Genomic DNA, 12,029 nt, shown 5'->3' on the forward strand with positions numbered 1-12,029 from the left:
ACACACACACACACACCTCAGTGATGTCATGTGAGGAGCTGAAGTGCCATCGCAGCAGAAGGAAGGCATGAATCATCCTCCTTGTGTTAATGTTTTCCATCATAGTTAACCCTCCAGGGATGGTTTATAGCTGCCCTTTGCCCTCTCTGTCAAATAGTTGCTCTCATCCATCGGTTTCATATGTAATATTACCTCAGATCAATACAGGTCATGACTGCTCAACGTTTATCGGCCCTTGCGGTGTCCACAACAGCCACAGATGCTCTGGATTGTGCTACAGACTATAATGTACTGTGCTGCTCTTTGACATATGCCAGTTTATTACAGTGACATAATATTTTACATAGCTAAGTAGTTTAAGTTTTTTAACATACAATGTGTCACAAATATGTGTGACATTAGCATTATATGCTATATTTACCCTAACAATAAAAACTCCAGCCAAATTCTCTAAAGTTTGTTGTTTAAACATTCAGACATCAAACACATTTATTCAAATGCAAATATTTATTACTGAATTTCATTGAAACATGTTTAAAATCAAACTTAATCATACATTTTTTGTGTGAAACCAATACTGCCATTAAAAAATCGTTTAAAAGAGAAATAACATAGTGTTCGTTTTACAAATTAAAAGTTGAATTTATAAGCTATAAAATGCACTATTGTTAATTCGATGCACTCAGGAGTTTTGCTGTTATAGCCTTACCTGATCTGGTATGATCAGCAGCTCATAGTGGCTAATGTGTCTGATCACTATACATTAATCTAAGGAGAAATTTAAAGGTAGCATGGGGTAATTGGGTTCAAGTGGCTTCCCTTGGATACACCTCAGGTATTTACTTAAGAGAGTGAATTTATTTATTTGCCAAATGACATAAAAGTATAGGAATGTGTTGTACCTCTATTTGGGTACACAGCTACATAAACACACTGATCACTATATGGAGACAGCAAGACCTCACTTTCAGTATGAGAGAGCAGTGCAAAGCATGTAGCAAAGACAACAGTCTTGATGACATTTGTGTCTTTTTTTTCAGGTTCATGTTTCATCAGAACAGATCAGCTGGACGGAGAAACAGACTGGAAACTGAAGGTTGCTGTCGGCTGCACGCAACGACTACCAGCAGTGGGGGTATGGATACATTACGATGTCGTGAATCTCTGGTAACAGACAAACTGACTGTGAATGAGTGCTGTGTTATCACTAAAAGCATTCCTCATCAAATGAAGTTGTCTGGCTGTGATGGAAACCTAATCACTGATGACAGACAGCAGGAACAATCTGGAGCTGACAGCAGCTTCCTTTAACTGGAGGCGATACTCAACACTTAAGATTTAAGTTGAGTTGATGGGGGTTTTTTTGTTGCCACTTAATGTGATCAGAGAATTAAAGTTTCAGCAAGTCATTTAATGATTGAGCCGTGGCATCCATATTGAGTTTCAAGAGACCTGAAGATAGTAAGAGTTGTCTTCACTTCAGCCACTAGTCAACCCTGTTACAGTGTTGTCTCTCAATTTGTATTCGAGATTGTATCCCAAAGTCACCTTTTGTCCGGAGTCGAGACGGATCAGTTTGACGCTCTTGTGTGATTGTTCTCAACAGAAAAATTATTATTTAGTAACAATTTCAGCCTCATTTATATCTCTGGATGCATTCCACTGAGTCTGAGCCTTCTGTAAAAGGCTGGAGCAACAGTATTCTCCATTGGGGATTCAGTAAAATAATCTTCCCTGCTCCTTTTTAACCGCTCTGCCCATGTTCTCACCAGGAGAACACTATCTGAGCATGACTGAGGGTTGCCTGGCCACTGCAGAGGCTGCCTGCCTGAATAATTTAATATTTACAATCAATTTTGTTCCACTTGGGGCGGAAAAAAAAAAGGCTAGTGTTAGGTGCTTGACAGGCCAAAGGCTGCAGTCTTACTTGCTGGGATGACTCGGAAACACGGATGATTGAAGACTTAAGGCTCATTGTTTTATTTTTGTATTTTCTTTGAGGTTCTATTTTGTTCATTTCTGCTCTGTTACGGCTTATAACACTCAAGATTTGTTTTAAAACAAGACGATATGGTTCCATTTAGCACCAGAATTTACTAAAAACAACAACAATGAGAATGGGGGAAATTAATTCTCTTATCTTGTGACAAAAAAATCTTGACTGAAGGTCCACTTACCAGCTTTTTCCAGAAGCGAATTCTCTCCATGAAAACTAAATAATCCATGAGATGTGGTTTAATGTTCCAATAAGTGGACGTTGAGTTAAGATTATATCGTAAAACTAATATTTCCAAGATTAGGAATGAATTTTCATTTTCAATTTTCATTTAATTTCATTCATTTTTGTGAACATTATTAATTTTGAAGTAGATCCCAACTGATATGAAATCAACTACTGATTTTAAAGGGGACAATTCACCGATTACCCATATGGCAGCTGTTCTAGTGAATTTGTGACCTGTCATGAAAATAGAACTTCTCTAATATGGCTTATTCACCGATTTGACTATGCCAAAGTACTCAGAAGGCTGCTTTCTTAAACAAAACACATTTTTGAAGGACATGGAAGCTAAATACCCTTCAACATGTTAAATAATTGAATATATAGTAATGTATATTAATTTTACTCACAGCTGCTTCTTCACTCTTACTCTTGTAGAATGAATGCTTCCTGCCATTGTATCGTAAATCGCAGTGCACTCTGCTGGATGAACTTTACAGACACTAATATGTTCCTACATGCATTATTTCTACCTTGTATACCAGAAAAAACAGTTTTTTAACATATACACTGATACTGATATGTCTGGAATAGTCCTAATATATTGGTCGGCCAATAATATCAGTCAAATAGTTACCGTTAAAATAGCATTTTTCTTTAAATGCCTATCCTCGTAGGAAATTAGTTGACACTCATTTAAAGTGATTTTTAGTGTTTGCAGCATTGAAACAAGCTTAAATTTGTAGCCTATGAACATGAAAGCACACTAAAAGTGGCAAAGAGCGTACAGTAATTCAGTTAAATAAGTCTGAATTTCATATGATTTAATAATACTGAACTTCCTCCCTTCCTGTCATGTATCCTTGTTTCAGGACCTCTTCTCCATCAGCGCCTATGTCTTCGCCCAGAAGCCTCAGCTGGACATCCACAGTTTTGAGGGGAACTTCACAAGGGTACAGTAGCTCGTTGACATATTTATAAGCTGTAAAACAAATCTTAAACACATGCAGATTTTTTCTTTAGAGACTGGATTGACATAGAAGATGTGTATCACTGCAATGTGTTGACAAGCGACAACAATGAGAGCTTGTGTGTCCATCCAGGCCTGTTGTTATCTCCAGCAGGCATACCTCTTACATCACAGGCAGGTTCTCGCAGCTCCAGCTCCATCCATCCCGTCTTGCTTGTTGCTCAGTGATTTTTTTTTTTTTCCCTTCTTCTTTTTTTATTAATAGCAGATTAGCGCAGCCCCCACAGAGAGGAGAGCTCCAGTACAAAGGGAGGCTTTGTGGGCCGTCTTCACTCTTGGCCACACACCAGGCTTAGTGAGCGAGCACTTCCTCCGCTCATTCATCCTCCGCGGCCTTCCTTTGCATAGCGTGTGCTTTTAGTCTGAGCAGGATGGGAAAAAAATGGGTTCCCACAGATCCGCAGCAAATGAACTTACCTATTTATGAGGGGTTCTTTTTTCCTTTTTTTTTTTCCTTGAGACGGATATGGTGGCTTTGTTTCTGTGGTCTTTATTGAGACCCTCTGCAGTTATGAACACCGTGGTTTGATGCCAATGTCAGAGCGGTCAAGCATTCTGCAACCTGCCATTTATTTTTCATGCACCTCTTCCCATGTTTGAGTGGATTGACAGGATGTGGGTGCTTAGGTATCATAATTATCATATCAGACACGCAATTTGAGCCGAAACTGGATCCTTGACCCTGCACTCCTGACTCAAGCCATTTTCAGCCTTCGTCTTTATTTAAGAGAGAAGGGTAAAACAGGAGGGAGGCTGAAACAAGAGGCTCTCCAGGGGCTTATTTATCACTGAAATCTCATCTATGTGCACTCTCTATACTGTTTTTAAAAGGAGCCTCTATCGCCATGCCAAATCTAGTGAAAGTATTGATAAAGGAACTACTGTATTGCTACAGTCTGCACAACCGTGTCAGGTGCTTGTGAAAATTAATGGCACAGCAGAGCTCGGCCATTCTGGTCAGGCTGTATACGCTCTCAACTGTGCTTATGTTCCTCAATTCTGTTAAACTGAAATCTTTATTTTCAGGGACATTTTGTTTGGTGTGTTTTGGCCAAAACAGAGAAATAACTTACTGTTTTGTGTGAAATTTGGCTTTCAAATACAGCGCATACTGCAGTGTGTGAAAATATTGGCCATAAAAAAAATTGGCAGTAAAGCACAGATCAGCTCTGTGGTAGAAAAAAATTCTTCCTTTTATGACAATTCATGCATGAACCTTCAGAATAGAATTCAATTAAAAAGTGAATGCCAAAATCAGTTTCAACTTAAAGTTTCCCAAAATGTTTGACGAGATTAGAGAGCAAGAGCAAAATTCATGACTTTGTGGCCTTGGTCTTGTTTTTCTTATCTGCTCTAGGGCCAAACTGAACAATACTAATTAGAAGTTGCTAATTGCAGAAATAAATTCACAACGTTGAGGTATTTCTTTCAAGCAGGTATCTCTCCTCTGCCATTCACTAGGTTATTTGAGTTTCTTTTCTCCCCAACAAAGTGTTTCAATGAGTGACATTTAAGTTCATTTACCAGCACTGAAAATATTAAACCATTTGTCAGACTTGTAATATTTATGTATTAACTATATTTGGATGTCCAGCAGCAGCTGCCATGTGCCTTTTTGTTTGGAACTACCATACCATAGTCATTAAAGCTTACACTGTGAACTAAAACAAATATACACAAATTGTGACTCAGTGTTTTTCCTTTTTCATTTCTCCTGTAGGAAGACACGGATCCACAGATCCATGAGAGTCTGAGCATTGAAAACACTCTGTGGGCCAGCACAGTCGTTGCATCTGGTAAGTAAATGACAACTTTTATTTAAAGTCAGTTTTTATCTGGAAATGAGATGTAAGATTTTTCCAGATGATACCTGGCAGCTCCAGTGTGTCCATTCCCAGTAACACTGCAGAATGACTCACTGTGTTTATGGTTTATGTAGAATTTGATGTATGGTCTGCTTCTCATTGAATCTTTATGCCGTTTGTCAAGAAGTCATTTTTAAAACCAAGAATAAATTAAAATACTGTATCACTGAATCCAAAATAAGGTTTCTGTCCACCAGTTTTTATGTGCAGTTTCAATTCATTCAAAAATGTGTAAAAAAAGTAAAAAACAAAATATCTCAAAAATGTTTTTGTACTTGGCTTAGGAGAAAATGTTGACACATCAAACATCTTAATCATGCTACGCTACTCTGCTTCTTGAGTTGTACACAGAGCATTCGTGCCATTCCGGGACTCCTTACATGAAACCACTCCACCAAAAAAGTAATGACTAATAAAAAGAGTGGGGGTGCTGGGAGTGTATGTAACCTCAACGACCCTGGTTCAAGTCCAGACAGGGGCCCTTGTTGAATGTCACCCCCCTCCACCCACCATAGTGGCACGCAGAAGGGTGAACGTGCATCAGAGATAAATGTAGTTGCTGAGATTTTAGAAACTTTTGCAACATTTTAATAGAAACAAAACTAGTCACCAAAACCAATCCCTGCTCAACGCTGTACTTTATGATTTTTAGTGATTCTGCTTGGTCTCGTACTCTAGTTGTCTCTCAAAATATTCATGGCATTAGACCTTGAAGGCGTTGGATTTGATACTGCTATGTGCTTGCGTGAAGAACTCTGAGAATACCCACAGTTGAGGTAATCCTCCCTCGCTTCGAATAAGCGATTCCCCACAGAAACGGTTGTGTCAGTTGAGAGTGTTTGTGACGCTTCCAGCGATGGCCGCACCATTGATTTGCGGTGTTGCTCTCCCCTCTGGCCTGACCTTGACCAGAAGAACAAACACACACGAACTCGCACAAAAAGCCTGACTTAGACCCCTTACATCATCTCTGCTTGGGAATGTCATTGTCCCCCACAAGCCTCCCCTTGACAGACACTTCATCGGCTCTACAGTGGCATTCTGGGCACTTGAACTGGCCTGGATCACCATGTATTCACCCTCTTATAGGCCCCAGTCCAGCTGTGACAAGAGAATTAGTTGTTCGCATATTCAAATTGAAGCCTTTCTGCATGCTGAGCCACACACAATTTGTCACATCGCTCAATATTTCTGAAGTTAGAAGTCAACGAGAGCAATTCATCACCTTTCTCCCCAGGTCCTGTAACCGTTGGTCTCTTTTCTTTTTCTCTCACTGCCTCTGCTTCACTTTCCTCGCTTGTTTTCGGCCCATTTTTAACTTTCTGCAGTTTTTATAGTTTGGGGATTTCAGGGGCTGTATTCAGGTTTATTATTGCCTTTGCTCTCCCATTAAGCTCATTTAATATTAATGACTCATTAATCCTTTGTAATAAGGCCGCCGTAATGAATTGGCAAATAAAGATGGCAGTGTATTGATCAGGTTTTATGAGCTTCCATAGGGTGGCTGAAGGCCCTGAGAGTCTAAGCGTATTAAACTCCTGTCTGTTGGCTTGAGTGGCAATGAGACAAAACTGCCTCAGCTCAGCCTTATTGTGTTTCCTCTCATGCAGTTCATCTTACTTGACCAAGATGAGTGTGTGCATGTATGTGTGTGTGAGATGGTGGGGGTGGGGTGCAGTTAATGAGCAGCATTACTTTCCTTGTCTCTCTCCTTGGCAGGCACGGTGATAGGGGTGGTGATCTACACAGGCAAAGAGACCAGAAGCGTACTGAACACGTCTTATGCCAAGAACAAGGTGAATACTTTTTTTAGTTTTTGTATTTCTGCCGGAAGACGGAAAGTTGTGTGATTTATTTATTTAAGTTTTTGGTTGCAGATGCTTTAAATCTAAGAATATTTTTTCTTTTTTATAACAAATTTTAGGAGGACAGTGTGTCATGGTCGATATTCATTTCTTAATATAGCGATTTAATAGTTATGTGTATAAAATGTCAGAAAATTGCCCAACAATTTACTGAAGCCCTAGATTAAATCTTGAAATGTCTCGTTTACTCTGAAGATCCCAAAATATCCTGTAAACTATCAAATAAGATTTTAAAAAAACAGCAAATTGTCACAGTTTAGTAGCTGAAACTAGATGTAATGTAATGTTTTATGCTTAAAAAAAGACAATTGGTTCCCAAAAACATATGCCAATTTATTGTCTGATTGTTTGAGCTCTATTTAAATCACATTGCAGACAGCACTAAAATGTACTTTACAGAGTATATTTTTTCTTTCTGTATTTGTTTTGGGGAAAAAAACGTTTAATTTTTAAATTGTATTTATTTTTCAAACTATTTTTTTTAAAGCATTCACAAAAAAAACCTCAAACATTAAAGGCCTGTGAGGCGATGCCAACATAAACAAATGTTTTGTAAAAGCTGCAGAGAGTGAAACACGTTGCACATCTGTTCCAAGTTCCCCTCATGCCATCTTTTTCCCCTGCCTCTAATCACTAATCAATCACTTTGGCGAGGTGGTTTTTTAACCTTGACTTTCTAGATAAAGTTGGACCTGTCAATGCGAAAGGTCAGCGCCAGTTGCTAATTAACCAAAAGGGAAATTAACTAACTGAGGATTTAAGTGACATTTTCAGCTGAAAGTTAATCCCACAGAATCCCCATTGAGCGTTTTGTCCCCAGATTGAGGAGATTAATGAAAATTTAATTCTAAATATAAGATTTTACCTGGAAGATGGTTGAGTTAGATAGACACGGGTCAGCTGATAGAGGCGGGCATCAGTGGGATCTCGGAGCCAGTGGTTTGGCCACCGTGCATGCAATGACTTTTACACACAAAGTTATCACCTACAACTGTCTGCACCTCTAAAGCTCTCCGTGGCACAACACAGCCGCCTCCTACTGCAGCACAGTTTTGACACCAGTGTCTTTTATTAAGAACGCTGATGTGGCCGGTCGAACAGCGGGGGCCACTGTTTTGTGTAAGCTCGACAGTTGAGAGGAATTCAATATTTCAAGGAGATGATGTCAGAAGTGCCAATATGGAGACTGGAGATTGGGGGAGAAAGTCGATACAGTGTGGCTGAAGTCGCAAGAACGTTTTGGCCTCATATAATCTGTTGTGACACCGGCCAGGACAATGCCTGCACTTGATCAATCTGACAGGACGTCAGACATAGATTCACTCTTTGTCTCGGTATTGTTAGACAGACCTCTGTCTGAGTAAAGAGACAGAACAGTGTCATTTGACAAGAGGCTGCTCTTCAGCAACGATTGTTTGTTCGAAGTACGTATCCAAGTCCCAATACTCTGCTCTCGCCACACGTCTCTCAAACTGTTACTCTGGAAAAAAAAAAAAAGAGAAATAGAAAGTTAAAGTTGTAAGATCTCAAGAATCAATTCCAGTGTATTTTCTTGACTTCGTTGATTTGCCAGTCACAAGCGCTGAACAATACACTACTTGCTGACTAAAGTCCTGATATTCTTTGGTTTTAACTCGATGAATATTCATGTCCCGGGGGTTCAATTCTTCATCAGATTTCACACACATGCTAAAATACAAGCCACACAGGCAGATCGAATCATTCCTTTCACTTTTAATGGCTTGGAGATGAATGGAGTAAAATATGCACTTTTTTATTCATTGATAGCATCTTTAGGTTGAGGTAATTGAGTCCTTTTCCCCCCCTTGACTGAATGAATAATGACTTCATCTGATCCCCGGCAAGGCTTGGAAAATTTAGACCAGCCATTGTTCAAGCAGAAGGGGATCCTTTGCTTTTCAGGCATGCACTGTGCTCTCTGTCTTAATTTTTCTTCATTTTAATCCACCCAAACCCCCTATTTTTCTCAATAGCTCAACCATGAACCATGTAGTGAGGCTGCGGGGTGGGGAGGTACCCACCCGCTCGATCCCCTTACCCTTCCCTTCTGCGCACTCTGCTACTGGGAGTTTAACAGCAACTGATAAATCAGTCACACTGGTCTCCCAGCTCTCCCAGTCCTCAGGGGAATGGGCTTGGTGGGGGTTTAGGCAGTGGAGGAATTCTGCTGCTTTTTATATGTGCTTGCCCCCTCCCCTCCTTTTCAGAGCAGTTTCTTTTATTTGAGGGAGGAGATGTTATGTTCTGCTGTTTTTGTAAGCGTGGTGCGTCAGAAGAAAGCCCTCTGTGTACAGGACTTTGCTGTGAGCGCTGCCAGAAAGGGGAAAGGCACTTCTTTATTTGACATCTTTTTCCCACATGCTCCATTGGCTGGGAGATACACTCGAAAAATAAAAGACAACTCTGACCCTCTTTTTTTTTTTCCTTTTTTTTTTTTTTCTAGAGCGCTATCTCAATATAGGAACTTTATTTTTGAGGCCCTTTGACCTTCTGTTGCAAAAAAGAACAATACTTCAGCATGGCAATAATGCAGCTTCTAGTTTACCATAAAATAGTGCCACCAATAAGCTTATTTATGTTGTTCAAGCTGTTTGCATGATAAAAGCCTGCAGCCAAGAATGGCTTTCATTGGCTTTGTTTTTTCTCCCTGTGTAGCATATTGTAAGGCTTTGGGAGCAGATGGGAAAGTTACAAAGAGTCTTCTCTAGTATAAGTTGTCAGAAAGGGAATAAGATGTTTACACAAAGTCTCCAATCTGGACTTAATATTGAAAGTTTACGTGTTGTGTTATTCCCGCTGATGAACACATCAACAACCTCAAGCTATGGAGTGTAGAATGGATCAAAAGTAATACATGCACTCATCAGGTTTTACTAAGATTTATAAATAACTCCACGCTCTAACCTGCTTAGAACAAATGAGTAGGACGGTAATGTTAATATCTGCTGTTTTGACCTCTGACCTCTTGTCCCGATAGGTTGGCTTACTGGACCTAGAGCTGAACCGCCTCACCAAGGCCCTGTTCCTGGCCCAGGTGGTTCTGTCTGTTGTCATGGTGGCAGTGCAGGGGTTTGTGGGTCCTTGGTTCCGCAATCTTTCCCGATTCGTTGTGCTTTTCTCTTACATTATCCCCATCAGGTACTTTATGATTTACCTCATTCTTGCCGCTTTTGTCTGTTTTGTGACCACAACCAAACCATGGCTGTGCACTGCTATCTTTTTCCCCCCCTCAAACTGGAAAAAAATAAATAAATTAGAAAAATCTTTCATCCCTGTTTTGAAACCCAAACTCCAAATCTGCTTTGTTTTTGGGTCTTTACACTGTACAGACACTTTTTAGAATTTATTATTATTATTATTATTAGGGGATTTTTTTCCAGTTTTTGTGGCAGTTTTGCTGGTGTTTTATTTTATTTTTTTCTGTAATAGATTACAGCTTTGTTATTTCCATGTGTAGTTTGCGTGTAAACCTGGACATGGGGAAGGCAGCTTACGGCTGGATGATCATGAAAGATGAAAACATCCCTGGCACGGTTGTGAGAACCAGCACCATCCCAGAAGAACTGGGCCGACTAGTCTATCTGCTGACAGACAAGACTGGTAGGTGTCCAAACATACTAAAGATCACATTTACAGTAGATTTTTGGTACTTAAGTTAAAGCAAAATTATATTTCACTTTAAAAGGGCAACTGGTTTGAATAGGCTGTGCATGTACTCGATAGAGGAATCACAGCTTGCATCACCATACCTTGAAAGATCTGACTTTGAATGCACAGGGTGACAATATTGTATGTGTATATAGTAGATTTATATTTATTCTTACATTTTATTCCCGGTTTTACACTCCATTGGACACTGTCCTTTTCCAGAAGTGAAGCACACACTCAGTTCTTGATCATGGCTGGGTTAGCAACAATACACAACATGTCACTGCCAGACATGAATGCATATCAGGTGTTCTGTTGAATTCAATTTCTTAGAAAAAGTGGAGCACAGTAACACTCTAAAGAGATATAATGTCATAAAAAGTGGAGCCTAATGTTCCACTGTGATAGAGTATTAAAAAAGAAGCACATGATAAAACAAAATAATGTAATAAACCCAATAAAACGCACAATAAATCTCCACAACTTGCTTGTAAACTTTAGGGACTAACATCAGGCTGAAAGTCAGCTGCTCACCATTGTAAAATACAAAGACTTTATATATTGATATACGTCATTATTTCACATAGAAACAAAGCCACTTAATTTCAGTTTAATTATAAGCTTAAAATCTAATCTGACCTGTCAACATAGTGAGTAAAAGAAAGCACAAAAGGCAAAAGCTTCAACAATTCTTTAGAATTTCCCGGTGTTATTTAGGCCTCCTTCCCTTTCTCTCATTTCACAATCATGGCTTGATTCTCTAATAACAAATAGCTGCTCTTTACTAATGCTAGACAGTGTGTCAGAGTGATAAACTCCTGCGGTGGTCCTAACATGCTTCTTTGTCTTACCCTGCTGATCTATGTAGGAATAGATTAGCTGTAGACCCTATTTATCCAGGTTGATAGTTAAAGCACATGGAAAGAAGAACAAACAATCAATCCAGTAGAATTGGGTAACCCTGTGGCCCTAATGTTTTTGGAAGTTAGATGCCCTCTAATCAGCTTTATGCTCTATCAGCACTCATTCTGGCAACCGACATCCATTAAACAAGGCCATTGCCCTCGTTTTCCAAGTTCTTTTTTTTCCTCTTTCAGTCTGAACACTCACTCGGTCTTTTTGTATGCAATGTTGTCTCTTGTCTGTTGGTTAGAGAGGACATGTGGTCCATATTGGTAATGAGATTAGGTCAATGAGAAGGCAGTCATACCATCCTGCAAGTCCCATGATGCATTGTAGGCAGTCCTCTGAGGACAAATGCTGTGTTTTCTATGTTTGTGTGTGTGTGTGTGTTTGAGTGTGTGCTTTCAGAGATGTTGAATAGGGATTCACAATATTGGACATGGATATCTGATATGTCAGTATTTTCCAACCTATTT

The 12,029-nt window shown here is 39.5% G+C and overlaps 1 protein-coding gene across 1 annotated transcript in view; it reads left to right on the top strand.

Annotated features, from left to right (window-relative positions):
• atp9b (ATPase phospholipid transporting 9B) overlaps positions 1 to 12,029 on the top strand; it is a gene marked incomplete at its 5' end in the record, with an annotated part of 36,243 nt that overhangs the window by 7,099 nt on the left and 17,115 nt on the right. The window contains 6 exon segments of the mRNA XM_035681783.1: positions 1,041 to 1,135; positions 3,094 to 3,174; positions 4,972 to 5,047; positions 6,836 to 6,912; positions 9,980 to 10,140; positions 10,460 to 10,602. Coding sequence (XP_035537676.1) covers positions 1,041 to 1,135; positions 3,094 to 3,174; positions 4,972 to 5,047; positions 6,836 to 6,912; positions 9,980 to 10,140; positions 10,460 to 10,602 — 633 coding nt within the window.

The sequence above is a fragment of the Morone saxatilis genome, unplaced genomic scaffold (assembly GCF_004916995.1).
Source record: "Morone saxatilis isolate NCDOM2014 unplaced genomic scaffold, NCSU_SB_2.0 Contig9, whole genome shotgun sequence".
In the NCBI taxonomy this organism is placed as follows: Eukaryota; Metazoa; Chordata; class Actinopteri; family Moronidae; genus Morone; species Morone saxatilis.